Source organism: Mastigoproctus giganteus, chromosome 3 (genome assembly GCF_048544385.1).
Source record: "Mastigoproctus giganteus isolate SK-2022 chromosome 3, ASM4854438v1, whole genome shotgun sequence".
Classification (NCBI taxonomy): Eukaryota; Metazoa; Arthropoda; class Arachnida; order Uropygi; family Thelyphonidae; genus Mastigoproctus; species Mastigoproctus giganteus.
In genome coordinates this window covers 4628766-4654503 of record NC_143577.1, presented here as the reverse complement: position 1 = coordinate 4654503, position 25738 = coordinate 4628766, and the positions used below count along the sequence as shown (strand labels likewise).

At 38.3% G+C, this 25738-nt stretch overlaps 1 protein-coding gene across 1 annotated transcript in view; it reads left to right on the top strand.

Moving 5' to 3' along the window:
* LOC150087624 (sterol O-acyltransferase 1-like) overlaps positions 1–25738 on the top strand; it is a 283384-nt gene that overhangs the window by 222880 nt on the left and 34766 nt on the right. The window contains exon 10 of the mRNA XM_090369891.1: positions 17111–17209. Coding sequence (XP_090226017.1) covers positions 17111–17209 — 99 coding nt within the window. The remainder of the gene's footprint in view (positions 1–17110; positions 17210–25738) is intronic.

Here is a 25738-nt window from a genome sequence, read left to right as displayed (position 1 = left end):
ATGTTCCAGGGTTAGCAAGTCGATGCTGGTAAAACAGTCAAGTACAGATTTTTTATTTCAAGTTTGAGTAAGTCCTTTACAGGTTTCTATCCCTGGCTTGAGTTGGTTGTAGAGTCCTGCACCTAGAAAAGAGGTTCTGTGCGTACTCCGTTAATGATTTATAATATTATTCTTCAGAAATTAGCAGGTGCTCCTGTCCTTGAGGTATGTGTTGTAGCCTGGTGTACAGTGTTCCTCGAAGATCATTATAAATTGGGCAGTTATAAAGAAGATGGTCCCAATCTTCAATTTCTCCACATGTACAGTAGGGGTTATTGATGATTCCCAAGGTAGTCAGCTTATGATTTATAGAGCCGTGTCCAGTTATAATTTATGTACAGTAGAGGCCAGGAGAGAACCAAGGCGGCGACTTTGGATAAACTAGTTTGACATCCGGGATGAATTTCTTAGTTATCAGGCCCTTGTCCATCTCCTCCCATCTTGTCTGCCAGATTTGTAGTAGCATGGCAGCTAGTTTTTTCTTTTCTTGCTTGCAGTCAGTGCGGGTGTCGATGGTATGTCCAAAGGTGGTAGCTGGGATTCCCCAAGACAGGCAGTAGTGCAATCCTCGACGGATAACCTCCAAGTCAAGGGGGAGGACACCTGCAAGAACCTGTAGGGCCGGAGAACTTACTGTGCAACAGGCCATGGTAATGGCAAGCAGTATACTTCGCTGAATTGTTTCCAGTTTGCATTTATTGCGAACAATTATTGCTCTATGGTACCAAATCCCGGATCCGTATGTAATAACAGGGAGGAATATAGCGCTATACAGGAGTTTGAGTGTTCTCCAGTTCAGACCCCAGTCACACCTGCTTACTCGGACGATTAAGGCTGCATAATTTCTGATTTTTACTTGAAGGTATGAGAGGTGCGGGAAGAAGGAGAGCTTTGAATCCAGGATGATACCCAGGTGTTTTAGGGAAGTTACCAGCTTGATGGTTTTTCCTTGTACCTTGATCTGAGATGGCCTTGATATTTGTAGGGTGCCTTTGAGAAGTATGGATTGTGTCTTCTGTGTAGAAATCCGGAGCTTGTGTAGAGTTGCCCAGTCCTGTAAGATCTGTAGCGCTTGATTTCCAGTGGCCTCAAGAGCTGCTCTGGTGTCCGCTGCGATGGAGATGGTAATATCATCTGCGAATGCTTGGATAGTAACAGGGCCCAGATCCAGACCAAGTAACTCATCAAGGACGATGTTCCAGAGGAACGGGCCAAGGACCGAACCCTGTGGGCAGCCTCTGTAGATAGATTTGGTGAGCTTCTGGTATGGTGAGGAGATGGTGATCTTCCTGCTGGAAAGGTAACTTTGTATACACCTGTATAAGTTGGCTGGTATGCATGCCAATCTTAGCCTGCGAAGAATGCTTGGCCACCAGAGCATGTCAAAGGCCCCGGCAAAGTCAATGATTATGAGGAGAAAGTACTTGTAATTAGTGTTGGCTGCAGCTTGGGTTATTTGGTAGAGAGCATCCTCTGTGCAGCATCCTGGGCGAAATCCATACTGTGAATTGGATTGTAGGCCAGCTTCTGTGTAGTGTGTTAGGAGTCTGGTATGGAGGAGGCGTTCAAGTAGTTTGCTCAATGTGGACAAGAGGGCAATGGGTCGGTATGAGTTAGGCTGTTCTGGAGGCTTCGATGGATTTTTCAATATTAACTTTAATTCAGCTATTTTCCAGCTTTCTGGGAAGGATCCCTGGGTTAGGCATTTATTGAACAGGTTAAGCAGAAATTGGGGATTTACCTGGGCGACCTTTTTTAGTATTTCTGGTTCAATGCGATCTAGTCCTGGGGAAGTACTATAGGTTTTAATACCTCTTGTGTTTGGGGTTTATATATATATATATATAAAAAAAGATGTGTGGAAGTTTGCCTTCAGCCAACGAGTGACTGATTGCTGAAGATACCTACATCTGTTTTTATGGAAGTGACTAGTTTGAATAATTAGATGAACTATTAGAGATGGATAGGTGAATGTTTTTTTTTGTTTTTTTTTGCTTCTGGTGTATCTGGCTTGCTTTATTACATAATTTGAATACTAATGCTAAGAATTTGTACATAAAATATCAACTTATTAGGCCAGTTTGCTAAGAAATAGCAACTGAAGTTTAAAACTGAAAAAGACAAAGTACTGCATATGGATAGCAGTAACCCCAGCAGAATGTACCAATTATGTGATGCTACATTCAGGGTAGTGGAAAATATAAAAAGAGCTAGGAGTAATTGTGCAGTCAGATATGAAGTTCTCTGACCAGGGCAGACAGGCAGCAAGAGGCACATGGGGTCTTGTTGATGTACGGGAATTTTGCTAGCAGGGATAAGGAGATGATTATCCCATTGTATAAAGCAATGGTCAGGCCACATCATGAGTACTGCATATATGATGAGAGCCTTGTTGATCAATTCGCCCCTGGAAAGATTGTGCAAGGCTCAAGGGGTAGAATTTTTTTCAGCCTGGTCTGTACTTGTTAACAGGAGAGACTGCTTCTACAGGGATGGGATACATTTAAATAGAAAGGGTGCAAGAATATTTGCTGATGCTATCGAGGCAGTGTTAGGTGGGTCGGAAAACTGCTAGCTTGGGGGGATACAAGGACTAATAGATTAACAGTAGCCACTGGCAGAGGTGAAAGTGATTCTTGCACTGCTTCTATTGGAATGAGCAGCAGCCTGGAAAACAAGATGCAGGATATTTCAGAGACTGTTGGGAGTCATTGCAGTACAAGTAAACACCTGGCTTGTGTAGGGATACGTGTAGGGATATACATATAAATTCTTAGCTGTATCCCTACACAGCTTGTGTAGGGATACAGCTAAGAATACGAACAGCGGCATGTATACTTGTGTGTACACCAATGCTAGGAGTTTGGTGAATAAATTTGATGAATTTGAGGTATTGCTCAAAACATCAACGACAGATATTGTTGGGATATCAGAGACGTGGTGTCACACATTTATAAGGAATTCAGAACTGGAATTTGGGGAGTATAACGTCTACAGAAAGGATAGACAGGATAGGAAGGGAGGAGGGGTTAGGCTATTAGTTAAGAAACACATAAAATCCAAGGAAGTGAAGCCAGTTGACATCGCTGGACAGTGCAGTGTCGAGTCAGTTTGGTGTGACATAAGCATTGGGAGATCAAAATTGAGAGTAGGAGTGTGCTATAGGCCTAATGACCCTGATGAGTATAATAAGAAACTGTACAGGGAAATAGAGTGGGCCAGTAAATCAGAGTCTGATACTGGGGGATTTTAATTTCCCAGATATTGACTGGAAGTTGTGGGTTGGTCACTCACACACTAGCAAGGCTTTTGTGGATTTATTGAATGATTGTTTTCTACATCAGCATGTTCGGGAGGTAACTAGAGGGAGTAATACTCTTGATCTGATTATCAGTAGTGATTCTTCATGCATTAAGAATTTGCAGATAAGGGAACCACTAGGTGGCAGTGATCACAGTGTGCTGAAGTAGGATTTACTCAAAGGGGTAACTACAATCAGGGGACTGAAGGGTTTTTGCTTTCTTAAAGTTGACTACGATGGTCTGAGACAGTATTTAAATTCTATACAGTGGGACCAACTGATGATGTTACCAACAGAAAATTCAAAATGGAAAGCATTCAAAGAACTTATCTTGGAAGCTACTAGGCTTTACATACCAACTAAGAAATATTGTTCAAGGTTTAGGCCTAAATGGATGTCAGATGAACTAATGAGACATATGGCAGAGAAGAAAAATGCATGGGATACATATAAATTAATGGGTGACATGGAAGCCTATGATAGATATAAGCTGGTCTGTAACCAAGTCACAAAGCAGATTAAGTAGGCAAAGACAGATTATGAGAATCCTTGCAAAGGATGCAAAGAAAAACAGAAAAGAGTTCTTTACCTATGTAAACTCTAGAAGAAAAGGGATGAATCAGATTGGTCCACTGGATATTGATGGTTCAACAGTTGAGGAACCTGCTCAGGTGGCTAACAAACTAAACTAGTATTTTGCATCTACATTCACACATGAGGAGTTATTCAGGAAGGATAATGCCAGCAGTGAAGTAAACTCTGGCAGTGAGCTAGATGATTTTGTAATAACTGAGAGGAAAGTGGATGAGAAATTGTTGAGGATAAATATATAAAAGGCACCTGGGGTGGATGGGATCTATCCAGTTATATTAAAGGAAGCAGCAAAGGAAGTAAACAAACCCTTAGCCATAATTATGAGAGCTTCTTTGGACTCGAGGGAGGTACCCATAGACTGGAGATGTGCAAATGTGACCCCAATTCACAAAGGAGGACAAGGGCTGACACAAATAATTATAGACCTGTGAGTTTAACTTCTGTTCCAGGAAAATTAATGGAGGCACTGGTTAAAGAAGCACTGCAGGATCATCTAGAGAAGACTTCATTATAGCTCAGACACAGCATGGTTTTGCTAAGGGAAGGTCTTGCCTGACCAATTTGATTGGATACTATGATGCATTCACAAAAGAAATGGATGTAGGAAATAACTTTGATATTATATATTTGGATCCTAGAAAGGCTTTTGATACTGTTGCACATGGAAGACTGCTGCACAAATTGGAGCAGTGTGGCATTGGAGGCAAATTGCTGCAATGGATAAAGGGATGGTTGAGGGGGGGGGGGAGAAGACAGAGTTGTAATCAATGGACACTGCTCATTATGGACTAATGTTATTAGTGGAGTCCCTGAAGGTTCAGTGTTGGGTCCATGATTGTTTACTGTATTTATAAATGATATTAATGATGGTATATCAAGCTTAATGTCCAAGTTTGCACACGATACAAAGGTTGGCAGGGTTGTTAAGGACACTACTGACGCTATGCTGCTGCAACAGGATCTGGAAAGGTTGAGCAGATGGGCTGTGAGGTGCCAAATGAAGTTTAACATTTACAAATGTAAAGTACTACATATGTGAAACAGCAACCCCAGAGCAACATATCAACTCTGTGGTACTACACTTTCATTCTCTACCACTAACAGTTTTAGAGAATGAAAAGGACCTGGGGGGTAATTGTGCAGGCAGATATGAAGTTCTCTGAGCAGTGCAGATGGGCTGCAAGAGTAGCTCATGGTATCTTGTCAATGATATACAGGAATTTTTCTAGCAGGGATAAGGAGGTGATTATTCCCTTGTACAAGGCAATGGTCAGGCCACACCTTGAGTACTGTATGCAGGTCTGGAGGCCTCATTTCAAGAAGGATGTAGAGCTGCTGAAAGGAGTACAGAGAAGGGCAAAAAAATTAGTGAATGGAACAAAGGGTTGCTCTTATGAAGAAATGCTTAAGTTTTGCAAATTACAGTGTCTGGAGACTAGGCACCGGTGAAGTGATCTGATAGAGGTGTACAAAGCCTTCAATGGTTTGAGCATGCTGAATGTCGATGGGATTCCTCCTCTTGCTCAGAATAATCCCCTGAGAGGCCATAAATTCAGATTGAGGAAAGACAGATGTAGGATACATGTGCAGAAATTTGCCTTTAGCCAGCGGGTAGTTGGTTTGTGGAACAGACATCCATCCTTTGTTGTGGAAGTTGATAGCCTAAATATTTCGAACAAACGGAGGGGTGAAATGGAAGTGGGGTTTTTTTTGGCTGATGCTGTATAAGCTTGCTTCCTTGCATCATATGCCTCTGCTAATGCTAATACTTGGTGGCAGCGATCACAATATATTGATGTGGGTTTAACTTAAAGATGTAGCTGCTCTCAGCAGTAAAGGGAAAGGATTTTGCTTTGATATAGGCGACTACAGTGTTTGTAGATAAATTTGAATTATTCAGTGCACAAATTAATGTCGTTGATGATTGCAAATTATAAACAGGAAGCAGCAAGGGAAATAAATATAGAGGCTACTGCACTTCTCACATCAACTAATACATTTTTCAAGGTTTAGTCTTAAATTAAAGTGAAATGAAATGATGTGATATGATTAGTGGCAATGAAGGAAGAATAGGAGGATTATAAATTAGCAGGGAATACAGAAACCTACAATAAGTACAAACTGGTTAGGAGAAGACAGAGAGTAGTTACTGATGGATACTGCCCTTCTTGGGCTAATGATATTAGTGGATTCTTTCAGATTTCACTACTGGGTCCATTGTTGTTCTCAATATTTATTAATGATATTGATGATTGTACATAAGGCTTAATGTCTAAATTTGCAAATGACACAAAAAGTTGGCAGTGTGGTTAATTTCATGATCAGGATATGCATGTAACAAGTTCTAGAAAAATTAAGCAGATGGTCTGGGAAGTGGCAAGTGAAGTTTAACATTGACATATTCAAGGTATAACATATGGGAAGTAGTAATCTCAGAATAACATACCACCTCAGCAAGGATAATTAATGATTGTATCTGTTGAATCAGGCAATGAATAGGTCACATTTTGAGTCCCATATACAGGTCTGGAAGCCTCATTTTAGAAAAGATGCTGACCATTGGAATGGTTGCAGAAAAGAGCAATGAGATTAACATTTAGCATTGGCAGGGCACATGATGCAAGAAAGCAAGCTTATATAGCATCAGCCAAAAAAAACATCCTTATTTCACCCATCCACTTGGTCCAAATGGTTGTCAAGTTCTGCCTTGAATCTATTTAAGCTATCAACTTCTATAAAAACAGATGGAAGTTTGTTCCAGCAATCAACCACCTGCTGGCTAAAGGCAAACTTCTGAACATCTATCCTACAACTGCCTTTCCTCAATTTGAATTTATGCTGTCTCATGCAATTAATCTGAGTAAGAGGAAGAATCCCATCAGCATTGAGCATGCTTAAACCATTCAAGGCTTTATACACCTCAATCAGATCACCTCGCAGGTGCCTAGTCTCTAGACACTGTAATTTGCAAAACTTAAGCCTTTCTTTGTAAGCGCAACCCTTTGTTCCATTCACTAATCCTGTTGCCCTTCTCTGTACTCATTCCAACAGCTCTACATTCTTCTTAAAATGAGGCTTCCACACCTGTATACAGTACTCAAGGTGTTGCCTGACCATTGCCTTATACAAGGAGATAATCACGTCCTTATCCCTGCTAGAAAAATTCCTGTATCTCATTAACAAAATACCATGAGCTACTCTTGCAGACGGTCTGCACTGCTCAAAAACTTCATGTCTGCCTGCATAATTAACCCCAGGTCCTTTTTCACTCTCTACTACTATCAGTGCAGTACCACACAGTTGATACATTACTGTGGGATTACTGCTTCCTATGTGCAGTACTTTACATTTGTCAATATTAAACTTCAGTTGCCACCTCTTAGCCCATCTGCTCAACTTTTCTAGATGCTGTTGCAGCAGCTTACTGTCATTAGTGTCATTAACAACCCTGCTGACCTTTGTATCATCTGCAAACTTGGACATTAATCCTGATATACCATCATCAATATCATTGATGAACACAGAAAACAACCATGGACCCAACACTGAAACCTAGGAGACTCCACTGATAACATTAGTCCACGAAGAGCAGTGTCCATTGATTACCACACTCTGTCTTCTCCCACTCAACCATCCCTTTATTCATATCAGCAATTTTCCTCCAGTGCCACACTACTCCAATTTGTGCAGCATTCTTCCATGTGCAACAGTATCAAAAGCCTCTCTAAGATCCAAATATATGACATCAAAATTATTCTTTGCATCCAGTTCCTTTGTGACTACATCATAGTATCCAATCAAATTGGTCAGGCAAGACTTTCCCTTAACAAACCCATGCTGAATCTGAGCTATAACTGAAGTCTTGTCTAGATGATCCTGCAATGCTTCTGTAACCAGTGCCTCGATTAATTTCCCTGGAACAGAAGTTAAACTAACTGGTCTGTAATTACCTGTGTCTCCCCCTCAATCATCCTTTGGGGATTGGGGTCACATTTGCCCTTCTCCAGTCCATGGGTACCTCCCCTGAGTCCAAGGAAGCTCTCATAATTATGGCTAAAGGTTTGCTTACTTCCTTTGCTGCCTCCTTTAATATAACTGGATAGATTCCATCCACCACAGGTGCCTTTCTTATGTTTATCTTCAACAATTTATCCTCTACTTTTCTCTCAGTTATTACAAGAATATCTAGCTTATTGCCAGGGTTTAATACACCTCTGGCATTCCCCTCTCTGAATTACTCCTCACATAGATGCAAAATATTCATTCAGTTTGTTAGCTACCTGAGCAGGATCATCAACAGTTGAACCATCGATATCAAGTGGACCAATCTGATTCATCCCTTTCCTCCTAGAGTTTACATAAGTAAAGAACTCTTTGCATCCTTTGCCAAAGAGTTCTCATAATCTGCCTTTGTCTGCCTAATCTCCTTTGTGACTTGGTTACAGACCAGTTTATATCTATCATACGTTTCTGTGTCATCTGTTAATTTATATGTATCCCATGCATTTCTTTTCTCTGCTACATGTCTAATTAGTTCATCTGACATCCATTTAGTCCTAAATCTTGAACAATATTTCTTACTTGGTATGAAAAGCCTAGTAGCTTCCAAGATTAATTCTTTGAATGCTACCCATTTTGAATTTGCTGTTGTTAACATCATGTGTTGGCCCTACCATATAGAGTTTAAATACTGTCTCAGACCACCGAGTTGCCTTTACAAAAGCAAAAACCCTTCCCTTCCCCTGATGGTAGTTTCCTCTTTGAGTAAATCTCACTTCAGCACACTGTGATCACTGCCACCTAGTGGTTCCTTTATCTGCAGATTCTTAATGCATGAAGAATCACTATTGATAATCAGATCATGATTATTACTCCTGCTAGTTGCCTCCCAAACATGCTGCTGCTGTAGAAAACAATCATCCAATAAATACCCAAAAGCCTTGCTAGTGTGTGAGTAACCAAACCGCAAATTCCAATCAGTCTGTGGGAAATTAAAATCCCCATTATAAGACACTCTGATTTACTGGCCCACTCTATTTCTCTGCACAATTGCTCATTATACTCATCAGATTCATTAGGCCTATAACACACTCCTACTCTCAATTTTGATCTCCCAGTGCTTATGTCACACCAAACAGACTCGACGCTGTGCTGTCCATCGATGTCGTCTGGCTGCACTTCCTTGGACTTTATATGTTTCTTAACCAATGGGATAACCCCTTCTCACTTCCTATCCTGTCTATCCTTTCTGTATACATTGTACTCCCCAATTTTGCCTTGTTATGTTTGTGTGACACCACGTCTCTGGTTTCCCAACAATATCTGCCTTAGGTGTCTTGACTAGCACTTCAAGTTCATCAAATTTATTAACTATACTCCTAGCATTGGTGTACATGCAAGTATACATGCATGTACACCAACGTTAGGAGTATAGTTAATATTTTTTACATGCACCAATTTTACATGCAATTAGTTACATGCACCTGTTCCTACTCTTAGTTACCCTAACACAGCCCATGTATTTACTTTTTCCACTATGACTCCCAGCAGTTCTGGAAATCTCCATTGCCTTGCTTTCCCGGCTGCTGGTCAATTGCATTTCAATAGAAGCAGTGCAAGAATCACTTTCACCTCTGCCAGTGGCTGCTGTTAATCTATTAGTCCGTGTATCCCCCCATGCTAGCAGTTTTGCTAACTCAGCCTCAGTAGGGTGGGTGAACAGAAGAGAAGTCTTAACCAAGAAAGACTTCAGTTCTGCAAACTGCAGCATCTGGAAATTAGGCACTTGCCAGGAGATTTTATTGAAATGTTTAAGGCTTTGAATGGATTGATAATGTTAAATAGTGAGGCGGGATGGTTGCAGAAAAGATGTTTTAAATTTGCTTTATTTGTTGGAACAAACTTCCATCAAGTGTCAAAATTCAACTTACCACCTTATGGAATGCACTTAAGGAAGAATTAGACAAATTATTAGAGGGGATAGACAGTCGATGTGGAATTTTTTTTTTTTTTTTTTTTTTATTATAACTGATACCATATAAGCTTGCATTCTTGCATTGTTTGCCGCCAGTGATACTGTAAATCTTCCTCCTCAACTTTCCACTGCTTGTATTACCTCTAACAGATGCCACTTGTTTAAATTTTTCTGTTATTTCTTTAAATTTATAAATTTAATCAGATCCTCCTATATATCCTTTGTCTATCATTATTCTTTAGTTTGCTATTCTGCATTTTCTGTTTTCATTTTATATATGAATTACAAAATTATGAGACAATTTTTTTTTTGTTTTTAAAGACTACTGTGAGTAAAAATATTTTTTCATTCCCACATGGCATCTGGAAGATGCTAACAACAGGTGTCTAATCTTGACATAGAGTTTTCACCAGCTAAATGCAAACAGCTGGTAAAAATACAAATGTTTATATCGTCTCTGACTGACAAGCATCTCTGTTTCAGTCCTTGGAATCAATCACCTTGAAAATTCAAAAAAATACAATAAAAATGTTTAATATTATTATTGATTTCTCTTAATTATCTTTGTTCAGTATTTTTTAATCAAGTGTAGCAAATCATAATTAATAGATCATCGTTTTCAATTCAGTAAAAAAGCTAAAAATTATATTATTTTTAATTAAAAAAAGGGGTATCTCACAGATGCTGTGCAAGTGTCTTTGTTAAATTGAATTAAATTAATATTTCTTAGCGCTATCGTCATTTACTAACCATGAAATTTAGCCTTCATTCATTTTACTGTCTTTTTTACTGTCTACTGTCAGAACTATATATGATGATCTCTACCACCTAGTCAGATTATCACCTCCCCTCTGCTAAGGTACTTTGCTACCAAGCTTGGTAACCTACATATTCAAAGTCTTCTCACATAAATATCCTGTTGTCAATATCATTAGGCACCCTGACTATCATTTAATCTTTTCATGAATGTCATCTTTGTTTTAGATACTTTGTTTTAGGTACATTGGAGATTTTCTTTGGTCAACCCAATCTATAAGCCCAATTAAGTAAAGCTAATAATATTCAGGTTTGGTCCAGGTTGAGATTTACTGATCAGATAAAGGGTTTCTAAGTTTGGATTTACAAATTAGGGGTTTCTAGGTTGGGATTTACAAATTAAGGATTTCTAGCACAAAATCATCAAATGACTTTAGTAATGAGAGTAGATACCATTCTGTTCCTGTATTTTAATTTAAGGTGTGTTTAAAATAACAGCTGTCTCTTCAAAAAAAAAAAAAAATTCCATAATTCAGTTACCTAATTTCATATTATGATAACAGAATGTTTAAAAGCATTAGTAAATCATTTTTACAAATAAATGCTAGTTATATAATTTTTATATCACTTAATTATTACAATGCAGAATATGTGTTTTGTTGAAATTTAACTCAAATACAGTTATCATTTCTAGCAGTCACTGAAAACAATTTAACCCAATAAAAATCAATTTTCTTAAATTCATTTTTAATTGTGTTAAATTGAGTTTTATTTGGTTAAATCGATTTTTAATTATTTTTTAATTATTTGTTACTCTAATGTAAGTTTTTCGATTTTTTTCGTTTTAATTTCTGGAGAGTATCATACGGAAGTGTTATACATACTATATTGAGGTAAACTTCTCTTATTATTTTACAAATTTATTCCATAAATTTATTTTTCTTGCCTTCATTTCAGCAAAATCACTAATTAAAATGTTATAATCAAAATTTTCACATAATTCAGCTTACTCAATCCATTCAGGGCTTTAAACACCGCAGTCAGATCTCCCTGCAGGTGCCTAGTCTTGAGATACTACAATTTGCAGAACTGAAGCATTTCTAGGTAAGCGCACCCTTTTGTTCTCTTTACCAGTCTGGTTTCCCTTCTCTGCATCCATTCCAGCAAATCAACAACCTTTCTAAAGTGAGGCCTCCAGACCTGTATACAGTATCAAGATGCAGCTATAACCATAGCCTTATACAAAGGGTAATCACCTTCTTAACCCTGCTAGTGAAGTTCCTGTATATCATTGACAAAACCCCACGAGCTGTCCTGGCGGCATGTCTGCACTGCTCAGAGAATTTCGTCTCTGCTGCACAATTACCCCAGTCTTTTTTATTTTCAACTACCCTTAGTGTAGTACCACACCAGGCCTGCCCCCTAATATTTGCAAGACCTCGGGCAAGAGTACAAATGGGGGGCCCACATACCATATGTATAAATATTTAAAAGTTATAAATCAAGCTAACAAACTGTTAAATAAAATAAGTTCTATCCTCCTACCTTGACAAATATCCTCCTACCTTGACATAATGACAAAATCAAAAAATATACGTAAAACTATGTTTTTTATATGAGTGAAAGTTGGAAAAATATCAAAGACAACTGAATTTAATTATTATTGCACATGTCTGGGTATTCTGTTGATGGGCTGGTGATGTTTGGATGAGTAATAAAATAATGACATACATAAATCATTATATATTTATTCCATAAATTTATTTTTCTTGCTTTCATTTCAGCAAAATCACTAATTATATTGTTATAATCAAGATTTTCACATAATTTGTGTTCTATTGACAGTAATACCAAATTAGACACCCTTTCATGAGTCATTGTCGTTCTTTAATAATTTTTGATTAATTTCAATTTGGAGAAATTTCACTCTGCTGGGGGCAGTAGCAACTGGAATGTCAATAAAATTCTTAAAGCAATAATTAGATTCAGAAATGAACCATGAATTTTACACATGTTCAAACATTGTAATGGGGTTGCATATGATAAATTATCATTATTGAAGAAAATATTACAAAATATTTTAATTTCATTACATAAATCACTGTCACTTATATCTCAATTTTCACCATCTCTTAAAGCAATATCTAGATCCATGCAGCTTTTGTAAAGTCCTTCTTTCAAATTTTTCAATGTCGGGACATTATGAATAAAACTGAAAATAGGAATATGTTGCTCAATTTGTTTAAATCTCTTTTCAATCGAGATTATACCATGATCCGTAATGGCCAGAAAATAGTCTCTATAGAAATTAGTTTCAGGGTTATTTGTATGTGAATCTTCTCCTTCATAGTCATGCAATCATTTTCGTTTCCTTGTTCTAATTTCCTTATATTTTATTGGAATGTCACTTTTGTTGCTTATTTCACATGCAGTTTCTTTCAGTTTATAAAAACCATTATCTCTAAAATTGAAATCAAAAATTACTCGATCCTTTTAAAAGTTAAATAGCCAAACTTAAATCTGTTTGGGTTATTCATAAACTTTTGCTAACAGGTCAGGTTGCATTTGTTGTTTCTGAGTTGTGAATTTTATATGAATAATTTTCTTTTTCATTCTCATTGTTTTGATCAGTAATTAAATTTTCATTTATTAAAGAATATGAAGGTGCTGGAATTTGATCAGACCTGATTGTTGTGGATTTGATGAGAATAATTTTCTTGCTCATTTTCGTTGTTTTAATCAGTAATTAAACCTTCATTAAATAATAAAGAATTTGTAATGCCCTGTTCATGAATTTTATGTGTGTTTTCTCGACAGAAGTCTGATCACTTTCATTGTTTCCAGTTTTTAAAAATTTAAGCCGACCACCGCTTTGAAGATTTTTCTATTTCTTTTTTCTTTTCAACTTTTTTAATTTTCTGAGTTCCACTTTCATGTTTTCTATTTCTATCATGATCTCGATTTGTACTTATTCTCAGTGATCTAAAGGATTAAAAAAATAAAATGTAATTTAATTCAAAGTATACAAAATTTTAATATATTTTCATTAAAAAATGTAAATTAAAGTAAATGTAAAAATATCGAAAAATTTAAATAATTTTTCATATATGTTTTCAAAAAAAGTTATATTTCTTCTAAAATATTCAAAATTTTCTATTAAATTGCTTGATTGTTGTATGTCATTCTTAACAATTATTTTATGTGATCTGATTCTGAATATTTAATTTTTGTCTCTTATTTATTAAATTTATTTTTTTTGTGTGTTTGTGATATGCAGGGCACTCTAAAGCACAGGACCCAGGGTAAGGGCCACTCTTGCCTGGTTTAATGGTGGTACTGTACCACACAGTTGATAAGTTAGTCTGAGGTTAATGCTACCCACTTGCAGTACCTTGCATTTGTCAATGTAAAAACTTTAACTGCCATTTCTCAGCCCATCGACCCAATTTTCCTAGATCTTATTGCAATAGCTCAATGACTGGTTAACTACCATGCCAGCTTTGTATCATCTGCAAACTTAGACATTAATCAATATCATTGATAAATATTCAAAACAACGAGCCAGCATTGAACCCTGGGGAACTCAACTAATAACATTATTCCACCCATGAAGAGTAGTGCGCATTGATGCTGCAGTGGATAAAGGGGTGGCTGAGGGGGAGAAGACAGAGAGTGGTAATCAATGGACACTGTTCGTCGTGGACTAATGTTATTAGTGGAGTCCCTCAGGGCTCAGTGTTGGGTCCATTATTGTTTTCTGTATTCATAAATGATATTGATGAGGGTATATCAAGCTTAATGTCGAAGTTTGCAGCCGATACAAAGGTAGGCAGGGTTGTCAAGGACACTACTGACACCATGCTGCTGCAACAGGATCTGGAAAGGTTGAGCAGATGGGCTGAGAGGTGGCAAATGAAGTTTAACATTGACAAATGTAAAGTACTACACATGGGAAACAGCAACCCCAGAGCAACGTATCAACTCTGCGGTACTACACTGACAGTGGTAGAGAATGAAAGGGACTTGGGGGTGGTTGTGCAGGCAGATATGAAGTTCTCTGAGCAGTGCAGATGGGCTGCAAGAGTAGCTCATGGTGTATTGTCAATGATATATAGGAATTTTTCTAGCAGGGATAAGGAGGTGATTATTCCCTTGTATAAGGCAATGGTCAGGCCACACCTAGAGTACTGTATACAGGTCTGGAGGCCTCATTTCAAGAAGGATGTAGAGCTGCTGGAACGAGTACAGAGAAGGGCAACAAGATTAGTGAATGGAACAAAGGGGTGCTCTTACGAAGAAAGGCTTAAGTTTTGCAAATTACAGTGTCTGGAGGGAGACTAGGCACCGGCGAGGTGATCTGATAGAGGTGTATAAAGCCTTGAATGGTTTGAGCGTGCTCAATGCTGATGGGATTCTACCTCTCGCTCAGAATAATCACCTGAGAGGGCATAAATTCAAATTGAGGAAAGACAGATGTAGGATAGACGTGTGGAAATTTGCCTTTAGCCAGCAGATGGTTGGTGGAACAGACTTCCAGCCCTTGTCGTGGAAGTTGATAGCCTAAATAAGTTTAAGGCTCAGCTGGACAGGTATTTTGAACGAACAGAGGGGTGAAGTGGAAGTGGTTTTTTTTTTTTTTTTGGCTGATGCTGCATAAGCTTGCTTTCTTGCATCAAATGCCTCTACTAATGCTAATGCTAATAACCACTCTCTGTCTTCTTCTTCCACTTCACCAGCCCTTTATCCATAGCAGTGACTTATCCTTAATGTTACGTTGCTCCAGTTTGTACAGCAGTCTTTTATGTGCAACAATATCAAAAGCCTTTCTGAAATATAAGTATATGATGTCAAAATTATTTTTTGCATCCAGTTCCTTGGTTGCTGCATCCTTGAAATAGTCAGATTAGTTAGACAAGGCCACCTCTTAACAAATCCATTCTGTGCTTGCAGTATAATTGCATGCCTGGCCAGATGGTCCTGCATTATTGTTTAACCAGTGATTCCATTATTTTCCCTGGAACAGATGTTAAGCTAACAGGTCTGTAATTACTCAGTTGCCTTTTGATCCCCCCCCCTTTATGAATTGGGTATACATTTGCACATCTGCAGTCCATAGGGACTTCCCCTTAATCCAAGGATGCTCTCATAATCATGGCTAAGGCCCTGATTTCACTTATCCCCTTTTCTGCCTCCCTTAGTATAACTGGATAGATTCCATCCATCCCATGTGCCTTTTTTATGTTGATCTTCAACAATTTCTCCTCCACTTTCCTTTCAGTTATTACAAAATCACTTAGCTCCCTGTTAGAGTTTGATAAACTTCTGGCATTTCCCTCAATGAATAACTCCTCATGTGCAAATGTAGATGCAAAATACTTGAAAAAAAAAAAAAAAAAACTGTTGATGACCCTGCAAAATAGCAGGGTCATCAATCCTAGTAGCTTCTTTGATTACTTCCCATTTAGAATTTGCTGTTGGTAACATTATCAGTTGGTCCTCCTGCAAAGAATTTAAAAACTGTCTGAGATCACTGCAGTCATCCTTGTAGTCATATTAGGACCACAAGAATTTTTATTATATCTGCTGCTTTGTATGACTTGGATTTCTCAATTTCTTAGGTTTATTAGCCTCACAGAATGATGCTAGAAAACTAATACATTTGCCATTCATTTGTAATGTTCCACCAATGCAAAAATAAAGTCAGAAATTCCTTTCTTCACACTGATACTGACCCAAACACTGGTACTCACAAGAGAGAGGCTAAACCTTATTCCTGTGAGTGTCAGTGATTGGGTCTGTGTATGATTGCTTCCCTACTATGTCCTCTCCTCGATAGGATACTAGTGCTTAGCTTCCCCAACTTTCTCCCCTGTTACTCTTTTTCTCTTCAGCTCCTAATGGATTCCACAGGAGCTAATTGAATCCATCAGGATCTCTCATGGATCCAGAAAACTCCTGCTCTTTTCCCATACATGACTCTCTCCCCACAAACTCTCCTAATTGTTCAAATTAGTTACTTAACTGGAGGGGGGGGGGTGTAAGTGGTATTAATCTGGGCAATGATGACCTGAATTGTTTAGTTCTGCGAAAGCGGGTTGCTAGCAGATAATTCTAAACTCTAGGAACTTGGAATCTGGGCAATATGTGGCAATATGAATACCAGTTGTATCCAGGTGTCATAGTTTCAACAGAAACATGTGAATGAATAATGTGTGGCAGAGTGTGGGCCTTGCTGTTTCCTCGTTCTGCTCTTCTGCATTTAAGGCTATAATTAGTCAGTCTCAGACAAAGACTGCAGTTTTTTCCCCTGTGAGTTATTGCAGTTTTTTCAGCCTGCATGACTTTCAAATTAGCTTGCAAACACACACTCACACATGCACATGCTGCTATAAACATAATGAATCCTTCTGCCTATACAGTTTTTTTTTGTTTTTTTTTTCTTTTAGGACTGGTGGAATTGCACATCATTTGCAAAATTTTATTACAAGTGGAATGTCACTGTATATCACTGGCTATACTCATATATATATAGAGATGTGTATCTGGTAAGTCCTTTTTTGTTTTTTTTTTAAATTTTTCTTCTTATTATACAAGAATATTTATAACTGGATAATTTAAAAATAATCTTGTGTGAACATTGCTGCTGGTGCATATATCAGCATAATTCTTGCAATTATTAATTTTCAGTATTATTCTATAATTTTAGTGTCACTGGGGGCATTAGTTTCACTAAAATTGTTAAATTTTAGTGAAACTAATGTTAAATTGGGGGCATTAGTTTCACTATAGGAGATCCTCACATTTCTTATGCTGGGCTTTAGGAAATCAACTTGGGTCCACTTGCATTGTCCACTCCTTACCTTCCTTGCAACCTGTTCATAGAGATCCAGTTGTTGCCACTAAATGAATAATGTGTGGACATGTGTTTTTGTAAAGGGCGGCTCCTAGAACATGAGTTCAACTCCGCCTCGTATCTCTGTGAAGAACAGTATCACTACAAATGGGCCAGATGTGTGTGACGTCGGTTTGTGTGTATTATGTGTGTGTTCTGTTGTTCTGTTCTGGCCTCTTGGCTACCCAGAAGCATCAGTCACCTGGACAGATGATTCTGGGTACTCGTCCACACCACGGGAAGGTGGGCCAGTCCCAATGGAGCACGTACTGTCTCAATACGAGACTCTGAACCACCTGATGTTGCCAAAAGGTGAGCCAGATTTCTCTGGGGGCCCACTCCAGAGAGGGGAAAAAAATAAATAAATAAAATAAAAAATAATAAATAAAAATTAAATAAAAACAAAATATATTTCCCGTGGTGCAAAAAAAAAATAAAATAATAAAATAAAATAATAATAATAAACAAATAAATAATTATAATAATTCCCTGTGGTGAAAAAGAAAATATATTAAATAAATAAATAAAAAAAATAAATAAATAAAAATAAATAAATAAATATATAAATAAAATAAGAAAAATAAAGTAAAGTAAATTCCCTGTGATGAAAAAAAAAAAAAAAAAAAAGGGGGGGGAGAGCTGTCTGGCACCAATAATAGTCCACATCCCAGGTGTCAGAACAGAGCACGAGTAAAAAAAAAAAAAAAAAAAAAAAAAAGAAGCTAAGTAAATGAAAAAAATAATAATAAATAAATAAATAATAATAATAATAATTACAGAATGATTAAATAATTTTAATCCCACAGTGAAGAGGAAGATGTAAGTCGGGGTGCCAGCAGAGAGAGAGTAAGAGAAAAAGAAAAAAAAAAAAAATGTGAGAGTGGTTAACTGCACAGAGGGAGAAAGAAGAAAAGGTGAGCCAAGGCTGCTCCTAGTTCCAGGACCCGGAACCAGTGCAAAACGCAGGTTAGAGGGAAAAAAATAAATAAATAAAAAATAAAATAAAATAATAATAATAATAATAAAAAAAAATAATAATAAATAAATAAATAAAAAATAAAAATAATTAAAGAATAAATAAGTGATTTTAATCCCACACCCTGGCTACAGTGAAGAGAAAGATGTAAATCTGGTGCCAGCAGAGAGAGAAAAAAAAAAAAAAAAAAAATGGGACAGTGGTTATCTATCCTGCACAGAGTGAGAAAGAAGAAAAGGTGAGCCAAAGCTGCTCCTAGTTCCAGGGCAGGACCCGGAAACAATGCAGAACAGAGGTTGAAAAAAAAAAAAAAAAAATAGTCAGTAGAAGGGGTGACTTTCAGTTGGCAGTGGAATTGTTAATGATCGGCATTTCCACGTCGGTGATTGGCGATCAGTGTCCTCCTCCAGGCAAATACCTCAGCTGCAAAGGTCTGGAAGGCTTCGAGGTTGTTCTGGGTACATATCAGTTGATGCAGATCTGCTGGTGGGAAGTCCTGGATCTTATTCTGGAGACGGTTTCTGATGTCGTTGTAATGTACACACTCCAGAAGCAAGTGTTTCCAACTTTCACTTTGCCCGCAAAAGCAGTAGGGAGTGTCGATGAGTCTGAGTGTATGCAGTTTCTCATTTAGAGAACCGTGTCCGGTAATGAGAAAGGAAGATTCGAGGCTGAGGGAGAACCATCGGGCTTTATTTTTAGTGGTTGCAAAGGTTACCTCCGGAAGAAAACTCCGAGTTACAACCCCTACAGTAGAAGAATCCCATCTGGTCTGCCATACGTTGAAGAGTTTATTGAGACATCGAGATTTCTCCTGCTTTATATCCGTAGTTAGTGAGAGTTCTATATCCAAGATCGTTGCCGGAATATCTTTTTTAATTCGATAGCAGAGCCCCTTGTAGATTGTGTAAAGGTCGAGAGGGAGGGTGCCTGCTATAACTTGGAGAGCTGCTGTAGAGACTGTACGGCAGATTCGATGGGTCACCAGTAACATAGCTCTTTGTATAGAGTTTAGCTTTTCTTTCATCTTAATGATGGGAACTCTGTGAAACCAGACCCCGGCAGCATAGGTTACTATTGGGAGAAAGACAGCTTTATAATAAATAAGAAGGGTTCGTTTTGATAGTCCCCACTCACTTCTTGAAATCCGTATAATTGCGGCGGAGAACCTTTTGGTCTTGGAACTCAGATGCTGTAGATGGGGGAAGAAAGACAGGCGGTTGTCTATTACTACTCCCAGGACTTTTGTCTGTTCTACGAAGGTTAGCTGGGTTCCGTTGATTTTGACCTGGGGAGGCCTTCGTAAGTCGAGTCGGTTTTTAAACACCATCATCTTAGTTTTGGCAGGGTTGATTTGCAATTTGTTGATTGTTGTCCAGGTAGAGAGAATGTTGAGTACTCGCTGTGCTGTGGATTCGAGGGCTGCTCTGGAATGACCAGCGACCACGATGGTGAGGTCGTCGGCAAATGCTATGATTTTCGTTTTTTCAAAACTGTTACTGAGCCAGCTCTGAAGCACCATATTCCACACCAAGGGCCCCAGGACAGAGCCCTGGGGACACCCACGGTGGATGGGTTTAAGGATTTGGCGATATTTTGACTTAACTACTATTGTACGTTGTGAGAAGTAGCTTCTGAACAGCCAGTAAAGATTGTTTGGACATTCTGCTGTGCGAAGACGTTCCAGTGCACTTTCCCACCATACATTATCGAAGCCCCCTCGAAGTCAATAAACAGAGCGAGTTCATATTTGGATTGCGAAGTTTCCAGATGCAGGATCAAATCAGAGAGGGCATCTTCACATGATCTGCCCTGGGTGAATCCATATTGGGCTGGTGAAATCATACCTTTGGAGAGAAAGAGATTCGTGATTCGGATGGCCATTAGTCTTTCCAAGGTCTTGCCCAGGTTTGCCAGCAGGGCAATTGGTCTGTATGAACGAGGGTTTGTTATTGGTTTATTTGGTTTTGGTATTAGCGGGAGAAGTGCAACCTTCCAGGGCTGGGGGAACTTTGATTTTTGGAGGCATTTATTGTACAATAATAGAAGATGTTCTGGCTTTAATTTGTGAAATCTAATGATGAAGGCATATTCAATTAAATCCAGTCCCGGGCACTTTTTCGTATTTACTTTTTTGAGGACCTGATTCAATTCCAGACCGGTGAAGGGTTCAGCTTGGGTCTGTGTTATATATTCAGCATTCTTCTTCCGGATACTTTTGTGTTCCGGCAAGTCATTCTGAGGGTTGTCGTCCGGGAAGAGCTTATTTATGAAGGCACTGACAGAGTCAGTCCAGTTGGTGGTTTCATTTTGATCAGCCTGGACAGTGCCAGAGATATTTGTTGTGAAGATTTTTCCCCGTGTGATTTTATACAGTAACCCCCAGGGGTTTGAATTTCCAGATTCTAGGACAAATGTAGCCCAGGTTTCTCGCTTTCTAGTTGCTATTGCCTTGGTGTATGTATTCTTTTTATTCAAGTATTCCCTGTGTAGCCTTTCGACATCTGCTGCTGGCCAGTTTCGTCGGTTCTGATACTGCTTTCTGTGCGCGGTGGACTTCCCTCCTTAGTGTCATAAGTTCCGTGTTCCACCATGCACAAGGTCTGCTGCATGGGACTTTCTTCCTTGTTGCTCTATACGAAGCTCTGGTAATTGCTGTTTGTATTACTTCACTGTATTCTTCTGGTGTTGCTTCTTCATATTGGAGAGGGTCACGTGTTGGAAAGTCTCTATTGATGGAGAAGTCGAAGGCATCCCAGTCGACTGTTCTTAGAGAAAACCTTACTAATTCTGTCACTCTTTCCTTAGTAGTTGTCGGCAGGCGCCTGGTCCCAATGTGAAAATAGATGACCCGATGGTCACTTATCGTCCAGGCGGTATTGTGACCCAATCCCAGACGCATGTCCGTAAGTCATTGATGGTTAGTGTGACATCAATATTAGATTATCCAGTGGTGCTACAATATGTCGGAAGATTGTTGGGTAGGTTATGGATGGTTAAATTTCTGTTCAGAATTAATTCCTCTAGACGTCGCCCACGTGCATCCAAGGAAGTTGAGAACCACAATGGGGATTTGACATTAACGTCTGCTGTTATTAGTATACTGTTAGAGTTAAGAAGGTCAATGGCAAACTCAATATATCTTAGGAAGTCATCTATATCCCTGGAAGGCGGACAGTAGAGGGAGATGATATATAGTGTGATTGAAAAGAACCTAACCTGGATGCAAGTAGCAAACTTTGTGCAGAGCCCGTGAATTATAAGGACATCAATTTGCTTATTGAGTACAACTATGCAGGTCTTAGGGTCAGTGCTAGCTGGCTGTATGAGTCTTGTCTGCATTGACTAGCCCTCTATCTTGTGTGTGTTTTCTGCTGGGACTTTGATGGTGTATGGCTCCTGCATTGCAATTATGTCGATTTGGTGAGTCTCGGCTGCCTGTCTTATTTCATCCACAACTGTGCAGGAATGGTGAGCGTTTATCTGCATGATGCGTAATTTAATTTGGCTGGAGTTCTGACTATTACTGGCTGCTGAGGATGATGCTGCCGGGGCAGGTCTGGTGAGCTGTTGTTGAGAAATTAGGTTCTTATCCATTAGTGGTCCTTTGCCGTGCAGTTTCTAGAGCTCGTTGATACTCTGGGCAATTTACCTCTCTAACTGAGTGTTGATGGTCTTTCTTTCTCCGTTTGCAGTTGATGCAGCTTGGAAGTTCGTCTCGGTACGGACATTCAGCATGAACGTGTCCGCTTCGGGCACAGTGTCCGCACGTTGGAGAAGTGTGAGTGCAGTGGACAGAAGTGTGCCCATAGCCCAGCAAAGGAAGCACTTGGTTACCACAGTGAATGGCCTGATCTGTGGGAACTACAGCCCAGAAAAATTCTGTTGAGCGATATAACTTTTTTGTAAAGATAGGGGTCTAGTGTTATGACTCTATGGGCAGTAGAGCTGCCTTTTGCACTTGTGGAGAATCTGAATGTTACTCCTTTCTTTATTTCATCCAACGTGACTCCATAGTCCACCAGGTTTTTGTGGTACATGTCTTCTGCCAACTCGTCGTTGGTCATTGAATTGGGGATAGTATAGATGATCACTGATAAATGAATAAGAGCAATATGGAACCAAGCTAACCAAATTGATAAATTCTGTTCAAGCCTTTTTACTATGATAAGATGGAATGGTTCAAGACACACGCTGACTGGAATGTTTCCACAAGCACAGTTTTAAATTTCCTACTGGTCCATCCATTAAAATACCTGAATTAAAAATAGCAAATTAACAAAGGATAGTCCACAAGATTCTTCTATTTCATGATTTTTCAATTCTTTCTTATACTGTGGAAAACAAGTGCACTTACATTTATTAAACATTTGGTTATCCTTGGTTAATCTTGGTTGATCACATAGTGTCTGATATACACTACCATTTTTTTTCCCTGTTATTTTCTGAATCTTGCAGCGGAATCATCTCCTCCCATGTGACTTTTTCCTCTAATTTTTCTCGAAATGATGATGATGATGCATGTTTTAGCTCTGATTTATTAAGGATTACAAGAGATAATTATAATTGTTTAATTTGGTTTTGTATTTTTTGTAATTAGTTGGAGTGTACAAACCTCCTTCATCCACCAACCATTATTTGAAGGATGAGTGAATGGATGAATATGAGGGGAATATAATGGATGAATATATATCCTATGGCACTTAATAATTTTTCCCATTATACTCACATGAAACAAGGGATAACTCAGGGGTGAGGAACCTTTTTACATTGGAAGGTCAAATGTTATTTAACCAAGGTACTATTAGGCTGCATGCTGAGAATTAAATATATATACAAAAAAAATTATATTTTTGTAGGCATATTTACAATTTTAATTACATCCTGTTATTTTATGAGGAATTTAAACAAAAAAATTAGCAAAGACATTTATTTGTTTAGCAAAGATGATAACAAAACTAAAAAAATGAATGAATTTAGACAACAAACCATTTAATGACTTATTTTGTGACTGCTGAATGCCAGATAGTATTCTGATATTTGGTTCCAACATTGTTGAGCATAGTTTTAATTGGTCCTCCAAGTGAATATCCATAATCTGAGAACTCAAGCTTGTTTTAATTTGTGTCATATATAAAAATGTTGATTCATAAAAGTAGTTGTGCCAAAACAAGATAGCATTCGATGAGCATGTTGATGTAGATGTGGATATCCAACAGTATTTTTCCGTATTTAAAGAGGATCCTTCTTCATGTCAAATAGAAACATCAGAATATCATCTTCTGAGAGCTCAGTTAATTGGAGACATCAGTCAGGTGTGGTTGAAATGCTAGTTTCGGTGTGACATCATGTTTCTCAAAATCACCAAACCTTTCATTATATTCTTCAATCAGAGAGTCTAGAATTGCTGTGTATTCTTTCATGTCACATTTCCTCAATGATTTGTTTGTATCCTGTTCATTAATTACTTTTGCCAGGCCAGGAAAGTGTTCTGCTGAAAGTTACAATCGGTTAAGTTTTGAAAAAGGTCAGCTTTTCCTGAACTGCCTATATTTAAAGCCACATATGATATTTCAGTTTGGTTTTACCTTGCAAAAAAATATTCAGTTCATTTTGCTTTGACATTATATCACACAAAAATGCAATATCTCTGCAGAATTCCACTCTTATTAATTCACACTGTTGATTCAGTTCCTCGAAAAAAGCTTGTGATTTTTTTTTTTGCAACGATAAAAGTTTGTCCCTGGTACAACCAGTGCATTTTAGAATGATATGGCAGATCCATTCTGAATGTTTCATCATTAAGCTGAAGCATGTTGTGAATTGGTGATGTGATGTGATGTGTTTGTTCAAATGTAGTTTAAAATATCTATCACTTAATTTAATGTGTCACTTAAAACAATAGATTTGGCACACAGATTCTACTGATGAAGAATGCAGTGAAAGGTCAAAGTATTCGGATCTGGCAATTTTTTCTGTAGTAATGCAACAAATCCTTCAAATTATCTCCAGGGGGCTCACATCTGATGAGTCATGGGCTTGGCAAACCCAGGGTCCTGAGCTGGATATCATCTTTCTTCTCTTTCTTGCTTCCCTTGGTGATTCCCTTCTATTTCTGACACTCACTCTCTCTCTCTCTCTCTCTCTCCTCTCTTTCTCTCTCTCTTTTTCAGTGGTAACACAGGATTTTTTTTTTTTTGTTGGTGCAGCATAAATCTAAGGCTTCCTTACACCATATAGCTAATAATAATAATAATAATAATAATAATAATGTTTTCCTCTCATGGAAGGCATGCCATCAGTGCATACACTTACTAAATTATATAAATTCAGTTTCGCTCCAAGGCGTTTTTCTTTGAAGATGGTAAAGATGTCAATTCCATGTGGCCTGGCATTAAGGGTACCCAAAGTCAGTAACCCTCAGGTTACTGACTCCTCAGGTTACTGGTACTACATTCCAGGGACGTGGAGAATGAAAAAGACCTGGGGTTACATAATTGTGCAGTCAGATATGAAGTTCTCTGAGCAGTGCAGACCAGTTGCCAGGGCAGGTCATGGAATTTTGTCAGTGATATATAGGAATTTTGCTAGCGGAGACAAGGAGGTGATGAGGTGATTGTCCCTTTGTATAAGGCAATGATCAGGCCACACCTTGAATATTGCTTACAGATCTGGAGTCTCATTTTTGGAGGGATGTAGAGTTGCTAGAACGAGTACAGAGAAGGGCAACAGGATTAGTGAAAGGAACAAAGTGGTGCATTTACGAAAGAAAGGCTTAAGTTCTGCAAGTTGCAGCATCTGGAGACTAGGCACCTGCAAGGTGATCTGATTGAGGTGTATAAGGCCTTGAATGGTTTGAGCAGGCTCAATGCTGACAGGACACTTCTGCTGCTCAGATTAAGAACCCGAGAGGGCATGGATTCAAATTGAGGAAAGACAGTTGTAGAATAAATGTGTGAAAGTTTGCTTTTAGCCAGCGGGTAGTTGATTGCTGGAACAGACTTCCATCTTTTGTTGTTGTGGAAGTTGATAGCTTAAATTTAAGGCTTTACTAGACAAACATTTGGAGTGACCGGATGAGTGAAATGGAAGTTCTTTTTTTTTTGGCTGATGCTGTATATGCTTCTTTCTTGCATCATATGCCTCAACTAATGCTAACCCCTTGTGACAGTGAAAATCTAGAGTTATAACATGAATAAAAAATAA